Source organism: Mercenaria mercenaria, chromosome 9 (genome assembly GCF_021730395.1).
Source record: "Mercenaria mercenaria strain notata chromosome 9, MADL_Memer_1, whole genome shotgun sequence".
NCBI lineage: Eukaryota > Metazoa > Mollusca > Bivalvia > Venerida > Veneridae > Mercenaria > Mercenaria mercenaria.
Window position 1 is genome coordinate 52,764,355 of NC_069369.1, and position 16,304 is coordinate 52,780,658.

The window sequence follows — 16,304 nt, forward strand, 5'->3', positions numbered from 1 at the left end:
GACCTAATGGAAGGGGGATATATAAAGAAATCCTTTTGCAACTTGGAACCCCTGCAACTTTCAACGTACACGGTAGAACATACTTAGAACATAGATCACGAAACTCCTGCTTTAAAAGGTGCACGACGTTTTGTTTAGAACATGTTTTAGATCTAATTTTTTTGTTACCTATAAAAGTTTCATGCTTCAATAGGCTTAAGTTTTATTTTTCCAAGATTTTTCCAAGATTCTTTAACAGTATCTTTAATTTAGTACCTTTTATAGCCTCGTAACTTTGTGACATTATATGCAAGGTATAACGTATAATTATGTTACGCATACATGTGAATAATCATTAATTTACCTTCTGTACTATGTAATGTAAGCCTTCTGGAACTTATAATAATGGTGATTTTGTCCGAAATTTTAGAGGACACATCATTTTGTTATTGCATCCTCCATGTTCCACTTATTTCGTAATAGCATGGGCTCGCGGGCTCATTACGAAAAAATGCTGTTGACGGTAAATAGTTCATTTTCTGGAGTTCAAAATTGTAAAACGACAAATTATACGCGGAAAAGCACAATGTTTTATGCTACCCCTGAAAGTGATGTTAAATACCACTCACCTTCATTATATCACCTATATATCACTCATATATACCTCCAAAAATAGGCAAAACTGGTATGAGGTAGCTCAGTGGTTTTATTACCTACAGGCGCGTAGCTGCCTTTACGCAGATACGCAGTTGCGTAGTGAAAATCTGGCAAGCATAAACAATTAAATTGGCTAATCTCTTTCGCTGCAATAAGAAGTCTATATCGGAAATTGCTCCATACGCAATCATTGCTTACTTCATATTCTGTTTAACAATTTAGGTACAGTTTTTCATCGTTATCTTTACTTATTTTGTAATAATCCTGAACATGTGAAATATTATAATCATACGTACGCCGTCTATGCTAACGGTTTGAAAAGGCAAACTTCTATAATAGAACTATAACACTATGTCAAAAAATGAAAAAGAAAATGGTGGCTATGGGTACCTGTGATAATTGTGAAGTTCTAAGAATACACCGTAAAAGAAATCTACTTCTACGGTGTATTGCCCAACAATCAATTCTGATTATAACTGGGAGGCGAAATCCTGTCTTATATCCTTACACCCTACATAACGCCCAACTCCAGTCCACTGACCATGCAAAATATCTTGGTGTGATCTTAAGTAATAACTTGACCTGGTCAAATCATATATAAATAACATAAAATCCAAGGCCAGTAATACCCTCCGCTTCATCAAAAGGAATATAAAGACTACAAACAGACAGGTTAAAGAAATGGCCTATAAAACGTATGTCCACACCCAGGTCGAGTACTCTTCCACAGTCTGGCACCCCTGGCAAAAATATCTCACTTACGAAGTAGAAAAGGTACAAAGATCTGCAGCCAGCTATGTTTTAATGAGTACCAGTATACCAGTAGCGTCTCAGATATGTTAAAAGATCTAAATTGGAAGACACTAGAACAAAGAAAAAAATCACTCTTCACTGGTTATGTTCTATAAGATAAGAAAGGAACCATCATCATCCAGACACGAAATTTAAACTAGATCTACTTAATTCCCAATTCCGAAAGATTGTACGATGCAAATTCTTTTTCCCCAGGACTATATCAGGCTATGGAACAGTTTACCAACACATATTCAGTCCAGCCCCTGTTTGTAGACATTTGTCAGCGGGCTGGACGATCGTTCGGCAGTAGACAGTTGAAGTTGAAGATTCAATACACATATGCTCAGTTCATTTTAAAATGCTAAAAGATATTGGCTAACAGTTGACGGAGCGGGGTCTAGGCTGGTCAAGCGTGGGACCCCAAATGTCGCCCTGTGGTTTATATTCGACAGATTTTCATGGCTTTAACTCAATATTTCAATAGAAAATATAATTTACTTTCATTGTTACAGCCATTTTTACATAAACAAATAAACTGCATTGATTTATTTCTGTAAGAAGTATGTATGTGGAACTAGCATGTTGATTATGACTGAAAAAAGCAACAAAAATGAACCATTTTTATCACAAAAATTAGCCTTCTCTACATTCTTTTTACACATAGATCTAGTGAATAATTTAATCAAGTTAAACACGATTTTTGCAGAATCATATTAAAAACTGCCATATCTCCTTTAAATCCTGTTCCAACTCACGTTTTTCCGGTTACGCAAGCCGGCTGAAGGTCACTTATCTCACTCGACTGCGTACGATCATACACGGTGATTGCAAAATGGACTCTTCCGTGCAGCCGGCTAAAATCCGATTGGTTGTATTTTCGTTCGGCGCAAACCGGAAATGTTGAACGTCACAGCAATCATGGCGGATAATGGTGAATTTTTAGGACACGGCTGGTAGCATTTGACAAACTGGGGCGTATTTTTGCACTTATCTTGAATGACAGCGGTTTGAATCTATAGACAGAAGCAATTCTGGTTGATTTAAATCAGATTTTGAGATTTTGTTTTATTCGAAAATGAACGAAGAAGATGATTTGTACGAAAGTTTGCCACCATCGTCAACGATCACCACGCACATGTGCGCTGGTGCACTGGCCGGAGTTGGGGAACATTGTGTCATGTACCCATTTGATTGCGTGAAGGTAATTAAAACAGATTTAAATGATTAGCAAAATAATATAATCTGTACTTTGTCAAATTCTGTTCATAATTTGGCTAGGGGTCAGGTAATCGGATCTCTAAGACATCGTCATATGTCTGCATGTTAATAGATAAAATTATTATATTACCTTAAAATAAAATCCTATAACCTAGGCCAAAACCAGAGGGAAATGGCTAGGAACTTTAAGTCTAGACCAAGTCCCACAAAATTGATGCGATCCTAGGAAATATTGAGTTTTATACATTAGCAAGCCCAGAGTGTATTCCAACATTGCAAACTCCATTAAGTCAAGCCAAGTCAAGTCAAGTAATATTTATTTACAAAGTTGGAGAGTATCAACAAATAACATAAGCTCTAATGAGCTTTTTACACTGACTCATGAGAGACGAATACAAAATCTCAAATGTAGCTCCTGTTTCAATGACCCTTTTACCATATACATCCACCTTGTTTGTTGTTTTGTTTTTTTTGCCACTCCGGTTTTCGTTATCATTCGGGTTGCCAGTCCATTTTTTTTACAGTCAGGTTGCAAAGACGCCGGACTGCCAAATGTATCATGTAATTTTTACAAATCAAGTAATTATAAAAATTATTTATATCGGTTTCCCAGGTGGTGTCTCATTAAATGCAATGACCATTTGTTTCCTTTTACCCATCTTCAAACATAGCCTTTTGAAATTAAACGATCCATCTGCTAATTGTCTGAATAAAAGAAGTGGGTCCCAGTCAGAAGAATTTGGATCCAGTTAGAATATGTTTAATACATTGCAGTTGGCTGCCTGCAAACATTATTAAAGGATGTGCCACACAAGCACTGTAGTGTCGCATGCTAATTACGGACCGGACTGATTACCAATGTGACAATCAGACCGTCTGACACGTTTATAGATTATCTGAGGGTGCGATTAATAATTTCCTGCATGGCAGGTGATCATGTATTGAGATTTTAGACCGAAATTTATACTTTTTCTCCATTTTTAACATCCCGATTTTTTTTGCTTTTTCACTTTATGAAGCGGTCTGAAAAAAAAATTGGTCCAAACAGCTCCAGATAAGCTTTTGGTGCAATTGAGTATTTACCCATCACTTTTTTCTGAATTGGGTATTGGAAATTTGAATTGGGTAAAAATAATATCATTACCCAGCCTTTTCAGAAAGAATTAGGTATTTGCTAAAACCAATTGGGTATTTCCCCAATCTCGCACTAACAACTGAGTATTTTTCGCTTACAGTTTACATGGTATATATCATTAAACAGGATTAACTAAGTACCTAAGTACTTTAATGGCGCCCTTCAATGTTTAATACAAAAATGTATTTAAAATCATACTGTTGTTTTCTTTTTCATTTTTAATGCAGTCGGAGATCAGTTCATCCACAATATCCCGAACAATGTGGTCACCGCAATATGCATTCTCCCAAAAGATGTCACCCAGTATTGGTGACACTACATCGTCACAAACAGATAACTGTCATTGTTGAACAGCAAAATATCCCACTAATTTGTTTGTTTGTTCTGCAACAATGTTTTTTCTGCAACCTCTTTTACATTTTATTGGCGTAAAATTGTTTACAAAGAGTCCGAATAACACTGATCGGCCGATTGAATGGTCCTGTGATTTTTCCGATAAATTGCAACCTGTTCTGCAGTTACGTATAACCAGTCAGTCAAATCTAGCGTTAAAGTCTTGTACCCGTTCTAGTAATAAGGAAAATGCGATACGCAAGCGATTTTTTACGAATTTGGTATTAGGAATTTTGCTTGCGTTTCAGTACGCACACTGTATGAATTCAATTGGGTTTTCTGCAATTTTAATTGTGTAAATATGCAAATACGCAGCTTATCTGGAGCTCTGTCCAAAACTGACAAACCGGCAAATTTCCAGAGCCCTGCATGATAATAATCCTAATTATGTCTCCCACCACACTCTAAGTTAAACATTTCTCATCTGATTTTCACCAAACTTAAATAAAATGTGTTTGACCGTAAGACCTCGGCCAAATTCGATAACTAGCCAAATCGGTCCAGGCGTATTGGAGTTATGGCCCTTGAATTACCAAAAATCAGCCTTTTTAATCTTGTCCGCATTCTAAGTCGAACATTTCTCATCCGATCTTCACCAAACTTGAACAAAATGTGTTTGACCATGAGACCTCAGCCAAGTTTGATAACTAGCCAAATCGGTTCAGGCATTTTGGAGTTATGGCCCTTGAATTATCAAAAAATCGGCCTTTTTACTCTTTTTAAGTCGAACATTTCTCATCAGATCTTCACCAAACTTGAACAAAACATGTTTGACCATGAGACCTCGGCCAAGTTCGATAACTAGCTAAATCGGTCTAGGCATTTTGGAGTTACGGCCCTTGAATTATCAAAAAAAAGGCCTTTTTACTCTTGTCTGCTCTCTCAGTCGAACATTTCTCATCCAGTCTTCACCAAACTTGAACAAAATGTATTTGGCCGTAAGACCTTAGCCAAGTTTGATAACTAGCCAAATCCGCCCAGGCACTTTTGATTTATGGCCCTTGAATTACTGATTGGATCCACTCGTCCAGACCATCTAATTGGATCTACTCGTCTAAACTATCAAGAGAAACTAGACATTTTTGATAGGGGCAGTTGTGGGAGACATGCGCTTTTCTCAAAAGCATCTCTAGTTTATATTTGTTATGGGCAGTATCTCCATTCGCGTCACACATTAAAGACCAAAATAGTGGTGGAAATTTCTGATGAAATTGTCATCGCTGCCGATTTTTGGTTTAGTGCTCATTTTGTTGCGAATATGAGATAAATTCAATTAAAACTTACATGTATCAAAAGGGGATTCAATTCCTCATTGATTTGTGTAAAAATTAGCAAAAATTTCCAAAAATACGAATTTCCTGTTGATTTAAACCTATGTTCGTACTGTACACGATTATTTAAAGTTTACCACTTCAACACGGCAATATGCACAGGCGATAAAACCAATAACTTTACATGATGGTGTACTATGATGATCTTTAGGTCAAGTTCGAAACTTAGTCATGTGGCGTCAAAAACTAAGTCAGGCCAGATCAAAGGAAAATCTTTTGTAACACCCAGAGACCACAGTTTAAGTTTGAAACTTATGAGAATTGGTCAAAATGTTTGTCTAGTCCACTGGCACCAGATCAGAAAGAAAATGCCTCCGTACGTGTTATACCCTACCCCTAGGTATTCTATAAGAACCATGGTCGTGAACGGGAAAATATACTAACCCGTTTCAATCGCGCATTTCATACCTAAAACACGCAAGGCGGTAAATGTGTACTATGGATATCAAACAAGTGGTAATTTATCTTCCATTGAGTACCGGTCACATTTCTTTAATACATCTTATCTTAGAAAAACAACGCGTAGTTTATAGTAATTTCAACGTAACACAAAAAACTTGCTTGAACTTCCCTGGTGAAGTTCCGTTCTAGATTAAAAAACCATTCTGATTGGCTGTTGTGAAAATGTATGTCAATCGTCACTTAACTACACGTGTTCGCTAAAATGTGAAAATGCAGCATTAATGTGCAAAATGAATAAAATAAACAGAACAGATGCAGACCAATGTACGATTTCAAATTAAATATCGTATACAAGATGAATTTCATTCATCATTTCGAGTTTTAGTGTAAAATTGTGATTTTTTTAAATTCTGTTTTTGTTTGTTTACGTTTCGCCAAACATGTGCACACTGTCGTGACCTCTAGACCGGATGTTCCTTAGGGAAGGTCAAGCAAGTTTTTTCTGTAACGTTGACGAAAGCATAAAATATGTTGATAATCTCAGCAATATGGAATATTGAGACAATGTGTCTGGTGCACGATGGAAGATAAATTATCGCTTGTTCAATATGCTACATACCCATTCACCGAACTGCGCGTTTAAGTTGAGAAATGTACGATTGAAACGGGTTAGTATAATTTCCCGTTCACGACCATGGTTCTTATAGAATACCTAGGGGTAGGGTATAACACGTACGGAGGCATTTTCTTTCTGATCTGGTGCCAGTGGTCTAGTCTAGGTCAAGTACGAATCTGGGTCATTTGTGGGGTCAGAAACTAGGTCTCCTGTTTAAATCATTAACACTCTAGAGGCCACAGTTGTGACCCTATCTTTATGAAACTTGGTCAGAATGTTTGTCTTGATGATCTCTAGGTCATGTTTGAAACTGGGTCATGTGGGATCAAAAACTTAGTCAGTAGACCAGCAGGGGTTTTTTTTACTGAAGAGGCCCCAGCCTGTCATTGGGGGAAGAAAATAGCCCGCGACGAGCAGTTTTGGGGGATTTTTTCACTCAGGGGGGAATTTACAATTATGCATAATAAACACTTTAAACTATGTTTTTATTACATATTCTTGCAACTTTTAGCAACTATACACACTGTCACTTAGCAATAGATGGACTTGCACTAATGTTCACTTATCATTGTAACAAGGTGGGTGGGGAGAGTTGAAATGCTCAAATCATTGAATATTTAAAGGTCGCATGCTTTTATTCACAAAAATATGCTTTAAAATAAGAGTTGCTTTTGCAAGAGTCATCATATTATTATTAAATGCATACTTTTGTTGGCTTTTTATTTCAATTGTACTAGAAAATCTTTTAAGAAAGGATAAGAAAGTCCGAAAATCACGATCGCGAAAACGTGTGACAAATATGAAAAAAACGAAAGCAAACATTAAAAATTCTTGATAAAATTTCATCTTTTTTCAGAACTATTCCATACTTATAATATCTGATTACTTAAAACATTTATATTTTATTTTGGTCTAGCAAAATACCTCGGCAAAGATAATAAATTTGCGTAACGGCCGACCGGCTTATTTAATCGAATCAAGCAAATAAAATAATTACTTTAAATTAACAACACATATTACACAATACAGCATAAGCTGTTACCGCTAATTAACAAGAGGTACAAACACGCTAATCTGACGCTGCATTGTTTATCAATCATCTATATTACATACTGATGATAACCACGTGTCACTCGGCGCGTGGCGTGAATGACATCTGTCAGTAGCTAATTAACATACGACGCTCCGCCTACTGTCATACTTACGCTGGTGTCGACAAACAGTATGAAGTTCACTGGGATTTTGATTGACAAGGGGCAGAGCTTTCGAACTCGTTACGCATCAAAGAGTATTACCGCGAGACAAGCAGACGCCCACGGCATATTATGTGCGAGTCAGATAGAGTTTTTATCGATTTTCGCTGGTCAAAACCGGAACCTCGGGTCCACTGAACGCTCTTGTAACATTTTTCTACTATTTCTAAAGGTTTTCACACCCATTGAAAATTTTGAAAGACCGTCTGCAATTGTGAACGGGTCCGATATTCGGTCGGGAAAATCGCTGGGAGTAATCTCCATTGCTTTGTTTACGATTTTGGAGGGGGGGGGGAATTTCGGACGAAGGGGAATTTCGACTGCGGTAGGGGAAATCCTTGGCTGTGGGGGAAATCCTCGGCTGGGGGACGAGGCCGATATTCGGCCTCTGCTATAGAATAAAAAAAAACCCTGACCAGATCATTTCTGGTGAGCGATATAGGGCCATTATGGCCTTCTTGTTTTAAATTTTCAAACCTATGAATATTTATCAACATGAGAAGTTGTAACCCCACCCCCCAACCCATGTTCCAGATTTCTTATTTGATTGTGCTCTCTTAAGGACATGTGTTCTTTTACGTTCAAATGTAATGAAATTATTTGCTTCTTAGTACATCCTTTTTGCCGGATATATTTCTTTGCCATTCCTCACCACAAACCCAATCGGCAAAGGATACCAATTTATCAAATTTGCATGTTTGAAATTAAAATATTGAGCACTGCCATTTTCGGGTACAGGGCAGGTAGTTATGGAGCTGGAATACAATTTTTATGTATGTATTGTACAGTCAAATCGACCAGTCAGCAAATCTATCTGTCAATCAAACTAGTATATTATCAGCAAAATAATAACTTTCTATATTTTTTTTTTACATGTATAACAAAAGATGTCTTAGTTGCACTCCGGTTAATACAATGTAAACTAGTAGAACTAACATCTATTTACCTCACTTACAGACACGAATGCAAAGCCTGGTACCAGATCCAAGAGCCAACTATCGGGGTGTTGCTGATGCCCTTATAACCATATTTCGACATGAAGGTATCGGAAACACGGTGCGAGGAATTGGTGCTGTGGTGGGCGGGGCAGGACCAGCACATGCTTTGTATTTTGCCTGCTACGAACATTTAAAAAAGAAATTTAGTAGTGGTGAACAAGGAAACCATATTGCTCATGGTAATTAATACTTGGTATAGATAGTAGTTCCACTTTGCATTTTTTTTTTACATATTCATATCCAGCAATTTTGCAAAAAATTTACTATGACAGCCTTCTGTAGATTGATAGATCATTAGGGTTAATATTTGTGACTTATTACAGTTAATATTTGGGACTGTTTTGCAATTAGTAGAGAAATAAAACATTGCAAATGCCAGAAAATCCTTATTATTATATCTCGGGGGATACATTGTTTTTGTTTTGTCTGTCTGTTTGTATGGCTGTGTGTCCATCCATTTGGTTGTCTGTGAGAAAAGTTTGTTTGGATTTGTTCCCCAAAACTACTTGTGGGATTTCAATGATCATAACTTTGTTCAAAGCTAGTTTGCATACTATCAACATTTTTAGCTCGACTATTCGAAGAATAGTCTAGCTATTCTACTCACCCTGGCGTCGGCGTCGGCGTCACACCTTGGTTAAGTTTTTGCATGCAAGTACATACAGCCATCAATTAAAGGCATATAGCTTTGAAACTTATTTTTAGCTCGACTATTCAAAGAATAGTCTAGCTATTCTACTCACCCTGGCGTCGGCGTCGGCGTCACACCTTGGTTAAGTTTTTGCATGCAAGTACATACAGCTATCATTTAAAGGCATATAGCTTTGAAACTTATTTATTCTTTTTCTAGGACAATTACCAACCTCACTGGGTCAAGTTCCATAACTCTAACATGTATTTTGAGCAAATTATGCCCCCTTTTGGACTTAGAAAATTTTGGTTAAAGTTTTACATGCAAGTTACTATCTCCAAAACTAATGCAGATATTGAATTGAAACTTCACATGTGTCTTTGGGGTTATAAAACTATTTGATAGCCCCAAGTCCCATAACTCTGACCTTCATTTTGGCCAAATTATGCCCCCTTTTGGACTTAGAAAATTCTGGTTAAAGTTTTGCGTGCAAGTACATACAGCTATTACTAAAAGGCATATAGATTTGAAACTTATTTTTTCTTTTTCTAGATCAATTACCTACCTCACTGGGTCAAGTCCCATAACTCTGACATGTATTTTGAGCAAATTATGCCCCCTTTTGGACTTAGAAAATCCTGGTTAAAGTTTTACATGCAAGTTACTATCTCCAAAACTAATGCAGATATTGAATTGAAACTTTACATGTGTCTTCGGGGTTATAAAACTAGTTGATAGCACCAAGTCCCATAACTCTGACCTTCATTTTGGCCAAATTATGCCCCCTTTTGGACTTAGAAAATTCTGGTTAAAGTTTTGCGTGCAAGTACATACAGCTATTACTAAAAGGCATATAGATTTGAAACTTATTTTTTCTTTTTCTAGATCAATTACCTACCTCACTGGGACAAGTCCCATAACTGTGACATGTATTTTGGGCAAATTATGCCCCCTTTTGGACTTATAAAATCCTGGTTAAAGTTTTACATGCAAGTTACTATCTCCAAAACTAATATAGATATTAAATTGAAACTTCACATGTGTCTTCGGGGTTATAAAACTAGTTGATAGAATCAAGTCCCATAACTCTGACATGTATTTTGGGCAAATTATGCCCCCTTTTGGACTTAGAAAATTCTGGTTAAAGTTTTGCGTGCAAGTACATACAGCTATTACCAAAAGGCATATAGCTTTGAATCTTATTTATTCCTTTTCTAGGTCAATTACCAGCCTCACTAGGTCAAGTTCCATAACTCTTAACATGTATTTTGAACAAATTATGCCCCCTTTTGGACTTAGAAAATTCTGGTTAAAGTTTACATGCAAGTTACTATCTCCAAAACTAATGCAGATATTGAATTTAAACCTAACATGTTTCTTCGGGGTTATAAAACTAGTTGATAGCATCAAGTCCCATAACTTTGATATGTATTTTGGTCAAATTATGTCCCCTTTCGAACTTAAACTCTTTTGATATTTAACATTTTGGGTAATAATTTCCTGCTTCTGTGACAATATTTCGAATAGTCGAGCTTGGCTGTCTTACGGACAGCTCTTGTTTCTTTTTCTAGGTCAATTACCAACCTCTGTGGGTCAAGTCCCATAACTCTAACATGTATTTTGAGCAAATTATGGCCCCTTTTGGACTTAAAAAATTTTGGTTAAAGTTTTACATGCAAGTTACTATCTCCAAAACTAATGCAGATATTGATTTGAAACTTCACATGTGTCTTCAGGGTTATAAAACTAGTTGATAGCAGCAAGTCCCATAACTCTGACTTTCATTTTGGCCGAATTATGCCCCCTTTTGGACTTAGAAAATTCTGGTTAAAGTTTTGCGTGCAAGTACATACAGCTATTTCTAAAAGGCATATAGATTTGAAACTTATTTTTTCTTTTTCTAGATCAATTACCAACCTCACTGAGTCAAGACCCATAACTCTGACATGTATTTTGAGCAAATAATGCCCCCTTTTAGACTTAGAAAATTTTGGTTAAAGTTTTACATGCAAGTTACTATCTCCAAAACTAATGCAGATATTGATTTGAAACTTCACATGTGTCTTCGGGGTTATAAAACTAGTTGATAGCAGCAAGTCCCATAACTCTGACCTTCATTTTGGCCAAATTATGTCCCCTTTTGGACTTGGCAAATTCTGGTTAAAGTTTTGCGTGCAAGGACATACAGCTATTACTAAAAGGCATATAGATTTGAAACTTATTTTTTCTTTTTCTAGATCAATTACTAACCTCACTGGATCAAGTCCCATAACTCTGGCATGTATTTTGGGCAAATTATGCCCCGTTTTGGACTTTGAAAATTCTGGTTAAAGTTTTACATGCAAGTTTCTATCTCCAAAACTAATGCAGATATTGAATTGAAACTTCACATGTGCATTCGGGGTTATAAAACTAGTTGATAGCAGCAAGTCCCATAACTGATATGCATTTTGGTCAAATTATTCCCCCTTTTGAACTTAAAACGCTTTTGATATTTAACCTTTTTCGGTAATATTTTCCTGCTTCTGGGACAATATTTCGAATAGTCGAGCTTGGCTGTCTTACGGACAGCTCTTGTTGGTTGAATATTTTTTGCAGTTGTGGCCCCTTAAAAGTCATTTTAGGTTAAAATAGGAGGTTATTCATTTCTTTGCCAGGTACTAATGCTATTTAGACATAACATTTATACATGCAAGTTATCAACAAACTTTCAGTCAAGTTTGATTAATGACCAAAGCTGCCCGGTCAACTAGGTGGTCCAGAGTTCTGTGCCTTTGAATGTGAATTAACTTGCAATACTGTCTAGATGTTTATTTGTTGTATTAGTTACTGTATTATTGCATAGAATATCCTATTGAAAATGCATACAAGATCCAGATCACTTTCAGTTTTTAACTCAACTATTCGAAGAATAAGTAGAGCAATCCTACTCACTACGGTGTCGGCATCTGCGTCACACCTTGGTTAAGTTTTTTAGTACCAGTCCACATTTTGAGAAAACCTTTTGAGATAAAGCTTTGAAACTTTCAACACTTATGTACCATCATCATGTCCAGTTGTAGGCAAGAGAACATAACTCTGTCAAGGATTTTGTCTGAATTATTGCCCCTGTTAACATACAAATCTTGGTAAAGTTTTTGGTACCAGTTCGTATTTTGTGGAAACTAATTGACATATGGCTTTGAAACTTTTATCACTTGTTCATTATAACAGTCTCTATATGTAGGCAAGAGTACATAACTTTGTCAACTATTTTGGCTGAATCATGGCCCTTTTTGGACTTGGAAATTGGTTCAGTTTTCGTAGAAGTCCATGTTTTGTCAAAACTATTTGACATGTGGCTTTGAAACTTTGAACACTTGTTTATCATCGTGATCTCCATCTGTAGGCAAAAGTACCTAATTCTGTCAAGTATTTTGGCTGAATTATGGCCCTATAAGGACTTGGAAATTGGTTTAGTTTTCGTACAAGTCCATGTTTTTGTCAAAACTATTTGACATGACATGTGGCTTTGAAACTTTGAACACTTGTTTATCATCATGATCTCCATCAGTAGGCAAAAGTACCTAACTCTGTCAAGTATTTTGGCTGAATTATGGCCCTTTTTGGACTTGGAAATCAGTTAAATTTTTCGTACCAGTCTTATATTATGTCTAACCTGTCTGTCATATGGCTTTAAACTTCAACCACTTGTTTATCATTAAAGTCTACATTAAGTAGGCAAGACTACATAACTAGGACAAGCACTTTGGCTGAATAATGGCCCTTTTTTGACATAGAAATTAGTTTAAGTTTCGCATATCATTTCATATTTGTCTAAACTATTTGACATATCGAGGGCTGAGCGCAAAACTATTGTAACTATATATGAATAAGGAACAAGATACAATAGTTTCGTGCTCAGCCCACGATATGGCTTTGAAACTTTGAACATGTGCTTACCATCATGGTCACACATTGCCATATAGTGCAATACTTATCCAGTTCCACAAATACAGGTACATTGTTTGTCTTATCTACTGGTATTTTTCTTCTTTTGTCTGAAATTCTGTGGTAATATTTTGACCCCTTCCTTACATCAATTCATTGAATAGACGAGCGCGCTGCCAACAGACAGCTCTTGTTTATTTTCTTTTCCTTCCCCCAAAAAACATTCAAGTTTGTAGTGTTTCCCATTTGATATGTGATGCTGTCCGCCTCTGATATGTGTCAGATACTAGGGCTTAGACTAATTTTGATAAATTTTTGTTGCCTATTTCGAAAGTGTTTCGCCAGTTGTAAGAACTTATTGCAATTTGCTGGGGAGCCCTAGTGGTTACTGGTAGATAAAGTTTTTCTTGTATTTTTAGCTCACATGTCACAAAGTGACAATGTGAGCTTTTGTGATCACGCAGCGTCCGTCGTCCATCCGTGCTTACGTGCATTCGTGCGTGCGTAAACTTTTGCTTGTGACCACTCTAGAGGTCACATTTTTCATGGGATCTTTATGAAAGTTGGTCAGAATGTTTATCTTGATGATATCTAGGTCAAGTTCGAAACTGGGTCAACTGCGATCAAAAACTAGGTCAGTAGGTCTAAAAATAGAAAAACCTTGTGACCTCTCTAGAGGCCATACTTTTCAATGGATCTTCATGAAAGTTATTCAGAATGTTCACCTTGATGATATCTAGGTCAAGTTCGAAACTGGGTCAAGTGCCGTCAAAAACTAGGTCAGTAGGTCAAATAATGAAAAAACCTTGTGACCTCTCTAGAGGCCACATTTTTCATGGGATCTGTATGAAAGTTGGTCAGAATGTTCATCTTGATGATATCTAGGTCAAGTTCGAGACTGGGTCAACTGCGGTCAAAAACTAGGTCAGTAGGTCTAAAAATAGAAAAACCTTGTGACCTCTCTAGAGGCCATACTTGTGAATGGATCTTCATGAAAGTTGGTCAGAATGTTCACCTTGATGATATCTAGGTCATGTTTGAAACTGGGTCACATGCCATCAATAACTAGGTCAGTAGGTCAAATAACAAAAAAACCTTGTGACCTCTCTAGAGGCCATATTTTTCATGGGATCTGTATGAAAATTGGTCAGAATTTTTATCTTGATGATATCTAGGTCAAGTTTGAAACTGGTTCAACTGCGGTCAAAAACTAGGTCCGTAGGTCTAAAAATAGAAAAACCTTGTGACCTCTCTAGAGGCCGTACTTATCAATGGATCTTCATGAAAGTAATTCAGAATATTCACCTTGATGATATCTAGGTCTTGTTCGAAACTTGGTCACGTGTTTTTAATAACTAGGTCATTAGGTCAAATAACAAAAAAGCCTTGTGACCTCTCTAGAGGCCATATTTTTCATGGGATCTATATGAAAATTGGTCTGAATATTCATCTTGATGATATCTAGGTCAGATTTGAAACTGGGTCAACTGCAGTCAAAAACTAGGTCAGCAGGTCTAAAAATAGAAAAACCTTGTGACCTCTCTAGAGGCCATACTTTTGAATGGATCTTCATGAAAATTGGTCAGAATGTTCACCTTGATGATATCTAGTTCACTTTCGAAACTGGGTCACGTGCCATCAATAACTAGGTCAGTAGGTCAAATAATAAAAAATCTTGTGACCTCTCTAGAGGCCATATTTTTCAGTGGATCTTCATGAAAATTGGTTAGAATTTTTATCTTGATGATATATAGGTCAGATTCAACACTGGGTCACATGAGCTCAAAAACTAGGTCACAATGTCAAATAATAGAAAAAAACGACATCATACTCGGCTTAAAACTCATGTGGGGACAGGTGAGCGATTCAGGACCATTATGGTCCTCTTGTTCTGTATTTCAGGCCCTTTTTACAATTGTCTTTCTTATATTTATATATATTTGATGTATTTCAGGGCTTTGGAAGCATATAATGTCTTTCTTGTATTTAAGTCTCTTTTTCTGTATTTCAGGTGCAGCTGGTTGTGTAGCAACAGTATTACATGATTTATTCATGAATCCAGCTGATGGTGGGTACCTACATTATTTTCAAAACTTTGTGCGAAGTTGATACTTGTTTCTGGTACTGTCTAGGGTGAGAAGTAAATGAGGGTGGATGGTCTGTCAGCCATTGTCCATAATATTACTGAAACTAGCCTAGAGATCATAATTTTGACCCAGACCTTATGAAACTTAATGAGAATATTTTCCTGAATGGAATCTTAAAACAGTTTGATACCGAGTCACTAGGTGGTGTAAAACAAGGTCACAAGGTCCAGTCATAGAAACGGCCACATTTTCACTTCATCTACTCCTAACATTACCTAGAGCACCAAAGATCTGAACAGTATCAGTGTTGTGTAAAAAGGTAGGCCACAAGGTTAAATTATAGGACAACCTGGTTAACAGTTTCTACCAAATTTACATGTACCTGAAAGCTTAGCTGGTCAAAATGCTTGTCTTGATGAAGTCTAGATGAAGTTCATATTAAATGTTTGTAGAGACTACATTTTCTACACGTATGTAACTGTCAGATCTCTATGTTCAAAACTGGTTCATATGAGTTCAAAAACTAGGTCACTGTGTTGAATTGTACAGAAAGTTTATTTATACTATAGAGGTCACATTTTAGTGGAGCTTCATGAAAGACTGAATGGTTGTTTTAATGTAATTTCTGGCAGTTTTAAACTTTGGCACCTTGGTATAAAAACAAGGCCACCAGTCAAATAGAAATACATGATAAACACATCTTGACTTGATCACCACAAATCCTCTTGTCCAGCTAGTGGTGTGTACATAAAGTTTGTTCACCATGTCATAAAGAGCAATGGATTTTTGGTACATTGTATAATAATAGGTGTCATCATGGCCCACTTGGGAATAAGTAAATCATGACTTGTAACTTATTTCATGAATTTTTAAACTGTA

At 36.6% G+C, this 16,304-nt stretch overlaps 1 protein-coding gene across 1 annotated transcript in view; it reads left to right on the forward strand.

The window, feature by feature from the left end:
- The first annotated feature begins 2,320 nt into the window (after window positions 1-2,320).
- Window positions 2,321-16,304, forward strand: part of LOC128559518 (mitoferrin-2-like) — a 28,189-nt gene continuing 14,205 nt past the window's right edge. Inside the window, exons 1-3 of the mRNA XM_053551412.1 lie at window positions 2,321-2,632; window positions 8,737-8,956; window positions 15,350-15,406. Of these exons, the coding sequence (XP_053407387.1) occupies window positions 2,507-2,632; window positions 8,737-8,956; window positions 15,350-15,406 (403 nt within the window). The 5' untranslated portion in view covers window positions 2,321-2,506. The remainder of the gene's footprint in view (window positions 2,633-8,736; window positions 8,957-15,349; window positions 15,407-16,304) is intronic.